Source organism: Nomascus leucogenys, chromosome 14 (assembly GCF_006542625.1).
Source record: "Nomascus leucogenys isolate Asia chromosome 14, Asia_NLE_v1, whole genome shotgun sequence".
Classification (NCBI taxonomy): domain Eukaryota; kingdom Metazoa; phylum Chordata; class Mammalia; order Primates; family Hylobatidae; genus Nomascus; species Nomascus leucogenys.
This window is the reverse complement of record NC_044394.1, coordinates 46,898,506-46,913,522: the sequence shown is the minus strand read 5'-3', so window position 1 is coordinate 46,913,522 and position 15,017 is coordinate 46,898,506. Positions and strand designations below refer to the sequence as shown.

At 39.7% G+C, this 15,017-nt stretch overlaps 2 protein-coding genes and 1 pseudogene across 2 annotated transcripts in view; all 3 read right to left on the bottom strand.

The window, feature by feature from the left end:
• Positions 1-2,132, bottom strand: part of LOC115838248 — a 41,219-nt pseudogene extending 39,087 nt beyond the window's left edge.
• Positions 2,133-5,531: 3,399 nt separating this feature from the next.
• On the bottom strand, positions 5,532-10,595 carry LOC100598795 (ankyrin repeat domain-containing protein 36B-like). The gene is made up of 3 exons (XM_030827741.1): positions 10,208-10,595; positions 5,996-6,110; positions 5,532-5,833 (listed from the first exon to the last, which is right to left on the bottom strand). Exons 1-3 carry the CDS (start codon positions 10,399-10,401, stop codon positions 5,654-5,656), a joined length of 489 nt encoding a protein of 162 aa, XP_030683601.1. The 5' UTR covers positions 10,402-10,595; the 3' UTR covers positions 5,532-5,653.
• LOC100607123 (exportin-1-like) overlaps positions 10,465-15,017 on the bottom strand; it is a 45,121-nt gene continuing 40,568 nt past the window's right edge. Inside the window, 1 exon segment of the mRNA XM_030827091.1 lies at positions 10,465-10,920. Within this exon segment, the coding sequence (XP_030682951.1) occupies positions 10,465-10,920 (456 nt within the window).

Here is a 15,017-nt window from a genome sequence, read left to right as displayed (position 1 = left end):
TGGGATGTGGGGAGTGCCTCTGCCGGGCCGCCCCGTCTGGGAGGTCTACCACAGAGGCCAGAAGCAATGTGGGGGCTGGATGTGGTAGCTCACGCCTGTAGTCCCAGTACTCTGGGAGGCTGAGGCGGGTTGATCACTTGAGGCTAGGAGCTCGAGACCAGCCTGGCCAACATGGCGAAACATATGAAAAATACAACTGTCAAACCAACCAACGAACCAAGCGACAACAAAACAGGTCTACCCTGGAGTCATACTCTAATTTTTTCTATTTTCCTCCCTTTCTGATCCTTTATCCCACTTTCTTTTTCTTCCTCTTCCTTCTCCTTCTTGTCAAATAGAGGATTGAGTTATTATCATTGAGCCATACAACGTCCCTCTCTCATTTATTTTCTTTAATTCCCACCCCCCATTTCTATTCCCCGTCATCCCATGTGCAACCTTCCTAATATGTTTGATATGCATCTTTTTGTTCGTAGGTACTTTTAGAAAATGTTTATTGTTTTGTGTGCAAAAAAAAAACTTTTAAAACTATGTTTCAAAAAATATAATATTCCATTCATGAAGAAAAAAAAAAAGAATAATATATCCTTCAAGGGTGGTTGTGTATAAGTAACATCATATATATATAAAATATATATAGTATATTATATATTATCTATAAAATATATAATATACATTGTATATTATATATTATCTATAAAATATATATTGTATATATTATATATTATATATGATGTTACTTACATTATATTCTTACATACATATGTGTGTGTATATATATATATTATATATATATATGCACATACTTATATGCTCAGCCATTGTTTCCAAAACATCAGCACCTTGCTCTGTTAGCTGGACATTCTAACATTATATATATAATGTTACTTACACACAACCACCCTTGAAGGATATATTATTACCCTCCTTTTCACAGAAGAAAACATACTTGGTGATAAGTAATGTTACCAAGGTCACACATCTAGCAAATGGGAAAGCTAGGGATTAAACCCAGTCCTGTGTGAACCTAAAGCTTGTCTTCATTAAAGTTTTACCCATTTAAAGCTATCTTTTCTCCCTCTCCCCATATCAATTAAAAACAACATCAAAACACAGTAGAAATGAAAAACTAACATGAAACCCCTTTAGCTAACATAAGATCATACAATCAAAAGCATCACATTATTACATTATAAATAACACCACATCATATTACAAATAACAAACATCTATCAATATACAGAGCTTTCTATATATAGAAGCCTTTTATGTGTATAATGCCTATAGAGAGAGGCGAATCCTGCTATACACTGTTCTTTATGTTACTCAGTCCAAATAATTGTTTTTCTACCTAAGTGATGATCTGTGTTGATATTTCTCACTATATCCCAATGATTAAAAGTTAGTCTTCTTATTAATACAATGTTTGTGACTTGAGTGACTGCTACCACTCTAAAATGACACTCAGGTTTAAAAACAACACAATAAGAACTAAGGTCTGTACCTGCTAAGATAATCAATTGCATTTATATTTGCATTTTTATTTAATAAAACTTCTACCATTTTCCGTTTTCTTTGAGTCACAGCCAGCAACAAAGGTTGATACTCATTCTGTAAAACAACAGCAACAATTTATAATCACAAAATTATATTATCTATCAGCTGAACTGAAAACCTTATGTAAGATCCTGCGAGCTTAAATATATACCATTGAAAGGACATAAGAGGCAGTCCCTTTCTTTTCAGTCCTCGGTGCTTTTCTATGTTCTGCTCCTTCCCCTGGAAACAACCTCCTCTGCCTCACCACAAGAACTCTGGTCATCTCCAAAACTCACTTCAAACATTTCCCAGTTCCAAGAATCTTTGCTTCTGTCACAGCATTTAGCATGGCATGTTTCAAGGATTTTATTGTTTCCTGCCTGAACCAAGAGCTTCTTGAGGGCAGCAGCTGTATTTTTTTCTCTATGTCCTCAAACTCTAAGACACAGTAATAAATGTTTCAGGTATTTTTATTAATGATCTAAATTATTATCTATAGAGCGGTGTTTCTTAAACTATTAATATATTCCAAAGGATATTTACTTTACCAGGTGCTCAGGAGCACCTGACATTGTCATCTGAGATTCTGACATGATTGACAGTTCATTTGAAGCCTATCTCTTTTTAATTCAGAGAGCCGGGCTCTGAATTAATAGAGATAGGCTTCACATGAACTTTCACTGCTTATTATTAAATAGTCCATGGGTTTTCTCTAGTAATATTTTTATCTTAGTTGTCAGAAATCTCTATATGAAATGTTATTCTCAATTACAGTCTTAGGCCCCTGATGCAAATATTTATGTAATTATAATCTTAGGACCCTGGTACATAATTCCTTTAAAAATTTATTTGTATTCTAGTTTCCATATTAATTCTTACTTAACTTTTCTATTTTAGGTAAAATATAAATCAGACATAAAAATACAATGGCTTATCAATTAAAGCTCTAATAATGACCTATATGAATTATTTATAGCATAATGAAAGCCACTAAATTATTTGCATCTTTTACTTATTTGAGACGGAGTCTTGCTCTGTCGCCCAGGCTGGAGTGCAGTGGTGCCATCTCGGCTCACTGCAACCTCCGCCTCCTGGATTCAAGCGCGAGCAATTCTCCTGCCTCAGCCTCCCGAGTAGCTGGGACTACAGGCGTGTGCCATAACACCCAGTTAATTTTTTGTATTTGTAGTAGAGAGGGGGTTTCACCGTGTTAGCCAGGATGGTCTCAATCTCCTGACCTCGTGATCCACCCGCCTCTGCCTCCCAAAGTGCTAGGATTACAGGCGTGAGCCACTGCGCCCAGCCAATTACCTGCATTTTTAGGAGGCAATGCTGAAGATAAAAATATAATGTTGTCTGCAATATGCATAACCTATGCAACTATACCATGGTTCACCTTAAAAAGCTTACATGCATTCTAATGGGAAGATGATTATTTATGGTATATATAAACAAAAATAGTTTATAAAACACCACCATCTAAATTCAAAAGTTCAACCCGATTACCAAGGGATTTATATATAGACTCCATATTTAAACAAATATAAAATGTCTTGAAAACCTTGAAATATTTACTAAAATATATTATAAAACAGGGCTTGTAAAGTCATCCCTACAGAGGCAAGGGAGATGACCTGAGGAAGTGAAGTACCTAGGTAGGCACAGTAGCAAAATGGAGACCACATGCCTCATAGAAAGGGGCAACCTCTGCACAGCATCCTAAACGTGAGATAGGCTCAAGGGACACCAGATTGGATTCTTGAAGAGAAGTCTGGAATCCAGATCTGTGCATGAGTCTCCTAAACCTTCCATGCTGAGACAATTTATAGAGGCAAACTAAACACATCTATGGGACACATTTAGACTACAGACCTTGTATTTTTGTATTTGCTATGGATATGTCTCCAAGCGATTGTATACAAAACAAGTATTTTCATGTAAAATACTTCCTTTCTTTAGTTTCAGATTTTTTTTTCCAAAATAGGCCCAAGAATGCAATAAAAATTGTTACTAAGAGTCATAATACCCACTTTGAGCACTTTTACAACATTCATTCATTTATAATTTATGTTTAATTTTCCCAGATTGTTCACCAAATGGATAATTAGTTCATAGGACTGCTGCAACTAAATTATTAAAATAATATTAAATTATTATTCTAGTTTCTATATTGTAACCTAATTTTTTTTTTAGGTAAAATATAAATCAGAAATAAAAATACAATGGCTTATCAATTAAAGCTCTAATAATGACCTATATGTATTCTCTGTATTCTTACTAACTTCATGGTTTTCAGCGTTTAAAACTGCTATCCTGATTATGCCATAGTTCTATGTACTTAACTGACATACTGAGGCAGTCCGTAATAGAGCTTCAGCTTTAAAAAAAGGTTTAGAAATTTTTACTATTGTAATTGAGAGAACCCTGCTTTTAATAATGATGTATTGACCTAATCACCAGAATGATAACAAGGAGACTCAGAGTCCTGAAAGAGTCAGTCTCTACTTATTAAGAGTCCACAATAGCAAATTCCTAACGACCCTATGAATGGCAGCGAGTAAGTGACGGTGGCAAAGAAAAGGTGTTATTCTTACGCTGATAGATACTGCAAATAAGTCTTTTTAACTTCCCAACCAGAGAGGTAGAGACAGGTGAAAGTCAGGCTAATATTATTGGAAAGGAGAAATTTAAAGGAAGCAGCAGCTATCATCCAACTCTTCTAGAGATTTTTTATGTGTTTGAGATATGGGAATGTATATTACACTTATCTATTCAGTGGTTCTTAACCAGCAGCGTATCAGTGTCTCAAGAAATTTTTTATTGTTGTTGTTGCTGTTGTTGTTGTTAGAGACAGTGTCTTATTCTGTTGCTCTGGCTAGAGGCACCACCATGCCCAGCTTCAAGGAAATATTTTAAAACATACATGTCCAGTAATATTTAATAGTAAATATTAGATTTACTATATTAAAATCTTCAGGGGCTATCCTAGACTTAGAGATTTGCTTGTAATTTCCCCAGGTTACTGTCATGCACAATTCTAACTGCGAACCAGCACAGGTGATAATCACTTCAGTCTCATCTCTCACCCACATGGCAAATTCCCTTTATCATTTGGGATTTGGTCGAAAAGAGGAAAGAGCAAAACAGCAATTCACTGAAAACTTCATTTACTTTGCCTAGGTAGGGGTAGAGAAGAGACTAGTAAACTCAAAATCCAACTTGATTTTACTATTTATAAGCTCCTTATCTCCCACCTGCCCATCAAGACATTCTGGACTTGAGAGTTTAAATGCTTATCTAAGTGGCTGTTTCTGCCAGAATTGAATAATGTCCATTCATTATGTGTTCTTCTCTCTACTGAAGTGTGTGCCACTTCATCACCACTATTCACTGGCAACCTGGTTTCCTCAGAGTCCTACCAAAATTGATCCCTAGGCAATTTTACAACTCACAAACTCTTTCCCAAAGTAAGAATAATCATCCCCAAAACTGAAGTGACCCTTGTCTAAACGTATAAATTGAAAACAAACAACAAAACACACAAAAACCCTCTCCACAGTATTTTCCCTCATTACCTAATTTCCAAATTAGCTTGTGCATTTCTGATTGCTCTCCTTTTCTTCATTTTTCCCTCTTAAGTCTTTCCACAGAGGAATCACTTTCAAATGAAATCACCTTCACATACAATACTTGTCAACGCAACAAGATGTACATTTATTGTGAAATTCTTTAATTTTCTTTGAAATTTAAAATAAAGCCTATTTATAAGGGCCAAATTTACTTTCCTGTGTCACTTCACACTGATTAGAAAAAAAGTAATTTAGTGGAAAAACACTTAACTATTACCTTTCCCAAGTTCAGTTGTCATGAATTATAAATTTATTGTAATTCATGTTTTTATAATTATTTACCATAAATGCATGAAAAAAAGCTGTACCCTGTAATACTTCTTTAAAAGTTCCAATATTTAAAGTAAAATCTTAGACAGTTAAGGCATTTCAAAATATTTTCATTCAAGGAATGTTTGAGCTTCCAAATATGAAAACTTGACCCTTACATGTGTCAATGTTAAAATAAATGCATTTCAGATAGTTTGAAAATAACATTGGTTGACCTATACCTTGCTGCATTCTTCAATATTTGTACCATATAAAATAAGTTTTTCTATCATGGATGTATCTTCATTATACACAGCATAGTGTAGAGCAGTCTTTCCAAAGAAATCCATAATATTTGGATCGGCGCCATTTTGCAGCAGAATAGTTGCACAAGCCTCCTGCCTCAGTTGTACAGCCTGTATTAGACCGAGAAACATGCAAACACTGAAAAATCAAAATAAACACTCCGTAGGATTTACTAACTAGTTATATAGTGGTATTCCAATGAGATAAATTCATTTTATCCTATGTACTTAAACCAAATCCATCTCATGCTCAAAGAGTCAGCTACTATATACCTTGATGAGAGGTGTCCTGCATTCACGGTCCTGCAGATTAAGCTCACATCTACTGGACACCAGAAGAAATACCATTTCCGGTTGGCCAGTGGCACAGGCCAAATGTAGGGCAGTCCTGTGAGAGTGACAAGACTTTTTAAAACATGTAACTGTAAGCATTAATTAGCATGTTATTTCTCTGTCTTCAAAACAAATATGTAATTTTCTTGTGAAGAAAGTACAATATTTGTTAGCGCTTATTACTCACCACATTAATGAAACAGCAGGCTATTTAATAGAAAAAGCTTGGCTTTTGGATTCAGTTTAATTGGGGCTTAAAATTTACTGTAAGCTCTGTCACTTAGCTGTTATTTAGCCTTTCTTTGCTTCAATTTCCTTATCAATCAAATATATGAGAATAGTAGCTATCCCACAGAACACTGCTGTGATGCTTACGTAAGAATCTATGCACAGCATTTAGAACACTTTCTAACACAAATAACAGCTCAATAATTTTTAGTTATTACTACTTACAAAGACATTTTAATTAAGTAAAATGATACAATCATATCTACATTGAGGTATCTATTAAAGATTAGATGTATCATTGTATTTCAGTCATTCTCAGATGCTCATTTTCTCACTATTATATAAGCTACTATTCTTATATTAACATCTCCTGACATTGGAATACTGTTTACAATTCATTATTTATTACAATTATAACTGGTAACATTTTAAACATTATCTTATTGATATATAAAGTAATGTGGCATCACCCAATCCGTGATGCCTTACATTAAGTGGGATACAGTACATAGAACAGGCAGTTCTACTCATATAATTGGCACCTAAATAAAGTACTGTGGAAAAAGAAGGCAAAAATAAAAAAACAAATTTTTAAAACAAAGTAATTCTTACTTCAATTTTCAAAAAAAATCATCCAAAGAAAATTCAGGATTCAAATGAATAGGTACGGCTCATTTTTTTCAATACTTACAGAATGTTATGTAAATCAGGTATTTGCAATGATTAATAGTAGTATTTGAGACTGTCATAAGTTTTTGAAATGGCAGTTAAAAGTTATCTTTCACTATTTTCTAACTTCAGAATTGCTTTTGTTTAAAAAAAAAAAAAAAAAAAAAGGAATAAAAGATCCAATTGGGATTCAGTCCTAACGCTTCCATTTTAAATCTCAGCTTGCTCAGCCTGGGCAGGTAAACATGAAGTTGTTAAGGGTGGAAGAGTCCTCACAGATGGTGGAATGTGTCTGCTACATGATAGGTATTCAGGTTATGCTTGATGAATAACTGGATTGAAAGAATGCATACATACAGTTGGGGAGTTTGTTATGAAAAAAACTATAAATTAAAGCAGTGCTTTTGGAATAGTGATAATCACTTATATTTGCTCATTTTCATTTTCATGAGGACACTGATAAACTAAAATAATTAATTTAAAATTGTTTGCTTATATGTAATAAAACTATAATAAAAACCTATTTATATACTAAAATCTATGCATAATAAAATAATCAAGCACAAATAAAAATATTCCCTCTGCCTCTGAAGAGGCTAAAAGTTCACAGAAGATACCAATAAACAAAAAAATAAAAATAAGGCCAGGCACAGTGGCTCACATCTGTAATCCCAGAACTTTGGGAGGCCGAGGTGGGAGGAACACCTGAGGTCAGGAGTTTGAGACCATCCTGGCCAACATGGTGAAACCCCGTCTTTACTAAAATATACAAAAATTAGCTGGGCATGGTGGCGCACACCTGTAATCCCAGCTACTCAGGAGGCTGAGGTGGGAGAATCACTTGAACCTAAGAGGCAGATTGCAGTGAGCTGAGATCATGCCACTGCACTCCAGGCTGGGCAACAGGGCGAGACTCCATCTCAAAAATAAACAAAGAAAGAAATAAATAATAAAACAGAAAGTGAGAATTATTTTTTTCTTTGCAAGATTTATATTTCTTCTTTGCCCAAGAATAATTTCATTAATAAAAAACATTTACTAGAAGTTTTAAACATATTGATCATTTATACATCACAGATAAGAAAAAATATCACAATACACCTGCCAGAAAAGAAGAAATGTTATATTTTGTACACATATTTGGCTTACAAACACCATAGACTGTTTGTGTGTATATATAATCAAACCAACTTTTTTTCAAAGTACATCTTCACACCTCAACATACATCTGTATCTACTGATATCTGCAAAGGTCCCATATTGTCCCATCCTATGGATGCACTGAAATTTGTTGATAAATTTATAAAATTTATAAAATCCATTATAAGGGGTTTTCCAAATACATTGCTATTTTAAGCAGCACTGAGAAAAACAAATTGCATGTACCTCTATTTCCTAGAGATATTTTAGTATAATGGAATTGATGGGTGAAGGGCACATACATTTTAAAGTGTGATACTTACCAACAAATTGTCTATTTGAAAAGTCATCAGAAATGTAAACTTTAAACAGCAGTATATGTACTGCTACTCTTTACCCTCACAAACTTGTGGATAGAAAACAGTATTTCATTCCTTTTTTAACTTAAATACCTTCTCCTCCCAGGAACACTAAATATTTTTTCCCATGTGCATAGGTTGCTTGAATATCCGAAAAAAAAAAAATGCTTTGCTCTATTTTAAATGACAGTTCTTATTTGAAGAATTCTCTGTAAAATGAAAATCACTTATCTAATATGTATATACACATATTATCTTGTTAATTTTTTCTTATAAACTGGATTTTATTTTGTGAAATCGACCTTCAGAATGTGTGCTTGTGATATTTGTAGGAATATAAACATGTATCAATATAAGTAGGCATTTGTGTTTTTTCTGTTATCTTTCTTATTTTGTGCATTTAAAATTTTTAATCTACATTCCATAACGAACTTATTTCTGTGACATAAAAATCTAGCCAGATTTCTCCAAATACTTAGCAGGCACTTCATTTATGAGTAATTCATCTTTTCCTACTAATATGAAATGTCACCATTATCCAATTCTATTAGATTGGTGCAAAAGCAATTGTGGTTTTCGCCATTACTTGTAATTGCGGCAAAAACCGCAATTGCTTTTGCACCAACCTAATAAATTCTTACACATATTGGTGTGTTCCTGGATTTTCTAACCTGTTCCATTCACTGATTTGTGGTTGCGGCTGTTAGTAAATAACTTGTGGAAATTAACAGCACATTTTCATATCTAGAAAGGCAAGTCTTTTTTGACTCCATTTCAAAAGTTTTCTTAATGTCATCACAATAGTAAAAGACAGCATGAGTAATTAAAAAATGTTAACATTTTGATAACTTTATTTGGATTATGTAAAATTTATAAACGCAGAAAGAGCTCAGAACTTTAGAAAAATGTGTCTTTCTATTCAAGAACACAGACCATCTTCCCACTTCAAAGTTTCCCTCTAAGGTCCCTCAGTGAAAACCACATTGACATAGGTGTCCATTGATATCAAATAAATATTGGATTTTTATCCAAAGAATTTTTAGTCAGGAAGTTGATATATTATGGAAATGATTTCTCTCATTATGCACCTTTCCATAATGTATGTAACATTATGCTTTAAAATGTGTACATTAAAAATAAAACGCTATACATGCTGAACTTTATTAGTGAAGTCACTTTAAAATGATTTATAAAGAAGCAGCATGGTGAATGATTGGAAACCAGCTGAAGTTTTGTTTTTGTTTTGCTGCTCGTGAAAATGGCCTGGGTGCTCGCCCCCCGCCAAGGTTTCCACATCCCAGGTGCGGCTGAGCCTGCCAAGAAAGAAAGTCCAGCCCCTTTGGTGACAGGACTCGCCCCCCTCACCTCTGCACCCCTTTCCCCCACCCCATTCACCCTCACACCTCACCCCCACCTCCAGTCCTCTATCCCATTGAACGCTCACCCTATCTCCCCACCCCACACCGTCCACGCCCCTACCCCCCCAAGCCTTCATTCCATCCACCTCAGCCTATTCACACCCCCACCCCATGCACCCCCTACTCCCCACTCCCATCCCCCAACTCACTCCACACCCCGCCACCCCATATACCCCCATTCCCCAGGCCCCGCTCCACTCACTCCTACCCCAGCCAGGCACCCCTTAGCCCCCGTCCATACCCCGAGCCCCGGACCATCCGCCCCGCAGCCCTCAGCCTGGAAGGGGGTACTTCTCCACAGGCCTCCTCCCGCAGCCCCAGCTCCCGGGCCCCAGTACCTTTCCTTCCTGTCTCTCTTATTGGCGTCATGATACGTGAGAAGGTCCTCCAGTTTCTCCAGATTACCAAGGACGACAGCTCTGTGGATCCTCCTCAGATGACAGAATTTAATGTGGTATTGGGGAAATGAGAAGCCATCCGAGCACAAGCGCTCCCTGAGGGTGGGCCACCACTCCGGCTCGTGATCTTCCATAATCGTCGGCTGCAAATTGGAGCCTGGGGACGCTCCAGCCGTATTTCAGCTCGCCTTCGGGGATCACTGCCTCCGAAGCGCAACAACAAGCAACGCAGTCTGTCCACTGTCCTTCGCACAGACTCTCAGCGCCTCCCGCCTCTCAGCAGAAACGCCCAACAGAACCGTTAGGACCAGCGAGCACGTGCACCTTAGCCGGCCCCGCCCAACAGGCCCGAGGCGGAGAAACGGCCCTAGCAGCTCTCTCTCGGCTCCCGGTGCAGGTGGCAGTTGCTGGCGCAGGCCTGGTCGGGGATTCCCAATCCTCGGCGACCCCTGCTCCATGTGCTGGTGGCGGCTGCAGCTGCAGCGCCCGTGGGCTGACGTGGCTTCCCGAAGCTGCGGCTGGCCGCGTCCAAGGGCCCCACAGGCTGCGCTGCCCTTGCCAGCTGCTCCTGACCCGCGCCCAGAGCGCAGGACCTGGCACTTGGCACTCTGCAGCCACGGCGATGAGGCTGAGAGACAGGCAAGATCCTGTCTCTTAAAAAACAAACAACAAAATAAATAAAATAAATGTTCACGAGTTATGTGGAACTGGAACCATTGTGTACTCTTGCTGGGAATATAAAATGTTACAGCTGCTATGGAAAACGGTATGACAGTTCCTTGAAAAATCAGAAAGAGAATTACCATATGATCCAGCAATGCCACTGGTGAGCATATATACTGAAATGAATTGAAAGCATCATCTCCAAGAGATCTTTGCTCTCTTGGACCTCTACTATACGGTGTATAAATATCCCATTGCTCCTAGGCTACAAACCTGTATGGCATGTAACTGTACTGAATACTCTAGGCAACCATAACACAATGGTAAGTATTTGTGTATCTAAACACATTTAAGCATAGAAAAGGTATAGTAAAAATTATAATCTTAGGACCACTGTCCTACACTAGGTCCATCATTGACAAAAACATCGTTACTCGGTGCATGACTGTGCTTGTACAATTCAACTGGTATGAGGTATTTAAAGTAGCCAAATTCACAGAAACAAAGAAGGGTGGTTGCCCAGAAATGGGTTTCAATTTTGTCACATGAAAAAGTTCTAGAGATTTGTTGCACGAGAATGTTAACATTTCTAACACTACTCAACTATATACATAAAAATGATTAAGAAAAGAAATTTTTGGCTTATGTCTGTAATCCCAACACTTTGCAAGGCCAAGGCAAGAGGATCGCTTGAGCCCAAGAGTTCAACACCAGCCCGGGCAACATGGTGAGACCCCTTCTCTATTTAAGGAAAAAAAAAACAAAACAAAACCCAACAGTAAATTTTCTGTTCTATATTTTTTTTACCACAATTAAAAAATTTTGCAATTATTTCTTAATGGAGTTAGGGAAATCCAAACTGCAGTTTAATGGAAGCCACTGAATTTTTTTTGAGAGGAAGTCTCACTCTATCCCCCAGGGTAGAGTGCAATGGTGCAATCTCGGCTCACTGCAACCTCCACCTCCCAGGTTCAAGTGATTCTCCTGCTGAGTGGCTGGGATTACAGGCAGGCACCACCACGCCCGGCTAATTTTTGTATTTTTAGTAGAGACAGGGTTTCACCACGTTGGCCAGGCTGATCTCAAACTCCTGACCTCATGATCCACCTGCCTCGGCCTCCTGGGATTACAGGTGTGGCCCACTGCACCCAGCTGCCACTGATTTTTCAGGCTGAAAACAGGTGGGAGGCAGAGCAAGAATAGAAGGCTCCACTGATCATGCCCATGCCCCCGCCAACAAGGATACCAAATTAAGATCTACACAGAAAAAACATCTTCATAAAAAACAAAAATCAGGGCGGGGGGCGGTGGCTCACGCTTGTAATCCCAGCACTTTGGGAGGCCGAGGCAGGCGGATCACGAGGTCAGGAGATCGAGACCACGGTGAAACCCCGTCTCTACTAAAAATACAAAAAAAAATTAGCCAGGCGTGGTGGCGGGCGCCTGTAGTCCCAGCTACTCAGAGGCTGAGGCAGGAGAATGGCGTGAACCCGGGAGGCAGAGCTTGCAGTGAGCCGAGATCGCGCCACTGCACTCCAGCCTGGGCGACAGAGCAAGACTCCGTCTCGAAAAAAAAAATCAGATGAGTACTCATAGTACCTGGTTTTAACTGCATATCACTGAAGGGAGAAACAACAGTCCTCAATTAGCCACTACGCACACTTCCTGTTCCCCCACCCAGCAGCAAAGGCCTGGTGCCTAGAGCCTCTCGGTGCTGGGGGAGGGAGAACACAGCAATTGCAAGCCATTGAACTCAGTGCTGTCCTGTAAGAGCAGAAAGGAAAACCAAACCAAACTTGAGTGACACCCGCCCAGGGAGGGAGCATTTAAACCAGCCCTAAAGCGGAGGGCAACTGCCGATCCCGAGTCCCAACTTGAGCTCCCACCAGCCTCACTGTGGAGGGCTACAGCACTCCATGTTTCCAAGTAAACTTTTTGGCAGTCTAAGCCGTAAGGACTACAACTCTTACCCCATTCTTAGTAACGAATGAACTGGGCCCCAAGACAGTAGAGGTGGTGGGAAGGGGGATGGGAAGCAGGGAATGAGACATACTGAGACACCGGGCGGGGCAGCCAATGGAGTGCCGGCATCACCCCTTCCCCTAGACAGGCTGCACAGCTCACGGCTCCAAGAAAGATGCCTTCCTTCTGTTTGAGGAGAGAAGGAAGAGTGGGGGGAACTCTGTCTTGCATCTTGGATACCAGCTCAGCCACAGCAAGATAAGGCACTGCTGAGAGTCATGAGGTCCCCTGTTCAGGGCCCTAGCTCCCAGACATTTCTACACACACCCTGGGCCAGAAGACAAGACCTGACAGCATTCATCACCTAACTGAAGAGCCCTTGGGCCCTGAATAACCAGTAGCGATATCCAAGTACTACATTGAGGGCCTCAGGTGAGCCTCTGAGACTTGCTGGCTTCAGTGAGATTCAGCACATTACCAGCTGTGGTGGCTATGGGGCAAAACTCCTACTTGAGAAAAGCTGAGGGAAAGAGTAAAGAGGACTTTGTCTTACAGCTTAGCTACTAGCACAAACACAGCGGGGTAGAGCACCAGTTGATTCTTGGGTGTCCCTAATTCTAAGACCTGACTCTTAAATGGCATTTCTGGACCTGCCTTGGGCCACAGGGGAGCCCACTGCTCTGAAGGGTGAGTCCCAGGTAACAGAGCATTCATGACAAGCTGACTTCAGAGACACTGGGCCTTAGGGGAACATCGGTGAGTCTGGCAGTACTACTTGTGGCCTGGGGGTGGCAGTGGCGACGAGGTGAGGTGGAAATGGGAAAAAGAGTGAGAAGTACCAGTCCTTTGGTTTGAATGCCAGCTCAGCCACAATACAAGAGTATTGCTCTAGTCCCTTAACTCCCAGACAACACTTCTGGACCCACCTGGGGTCTAGAGATCTTGCTGCCCTGAAGGAAGGATGCAGGTCTGGCTGGCTTTGCCAACTGCTGATTGCACAGCACCAAGGCCTTCAGCAAACATGGGAGGTAGCCAGAGTGCAGTTACAGCAGGCCTTGGGTGAGAACCAGCATAGTCCTAATTTCAAGACTGACCCAGCACAGTCATGGTAGCCACAGGGGTGCTTGTGTCACTCACTCCAATCCCAGCTTTAGGTGGCTCAGGACAGCGAGACCGTGTGTTTGGGAGAAAGTAAGGAAAGAGAACAAGAGTCTCCACCTGGTAATCCACAAATTACCCAGATCTTGTCCAAATCCATCAAGGTAGTACCTGTGTGAGTCTGCAAGAACCATAGAATTACTGGGCTTGGGGTACCCTTAAAGCAGATACAGCTTAGATCACAATACCAAAGTTCTTTTTTTTTTTTTTTTTGAGACGGAGTCACCCAGGCTGGAGTGCAGTGGCGTGATCTCGGCTTACTGCAAGCTCCACCTCCCGGGTTCACGCCATTCTCCTGCCTCAGCCTCCTGAGTAGCTGGGACTACAGGCGCCTGCCACCACGCCCGGCTAATTTTTTGTATTTTTAGTAGAGACGGGGTTTCACCATGTTAGCCAGGATAGTCTCGATCTCCTGACCTCGTGATCCACCTGCCTTGGCCTCCCAAAGTGCTGGGATTACAGGCGTGAGCCACCGCGCCCAGCCTCAAGTTCTTTCAAATATCTAGAAAGCCTTCCCAAGAAGGACAGCTTCAAATAAGGCCAGACAGTGAAGACTACAATAAATACCTAACTCTTCAACGCCACTCAAGAACATCTATTAGCATCAACGCCATCCAGAAAAACATGATCTCAACCAAATGAACTAAATAAGGCATCAGGGACCAATCCTGGAGAAACAGAGATATGTGACCTTTCAGATAAGGAATTCAAAATAGCCGTGTTGAGGAAACTCGGAGAAATTCAAGATAACACAGAAGGAATACAGAATTCTATCAGATAACTTTAACAAAGATTAAAACATGTAAGAAGACTCCAGCAGAAATTCTGGAGCTGAAAAATACAATTGGCATACTACAGAATGTATTAGTCTTTTGAAGCAGAATTGATGACAGACAAGTAAGAATTAGTGAGTTCAAACACAGGCTATTTGAAAACACACAAGTAGGAGGAGAAAAAAGAAAAAGGA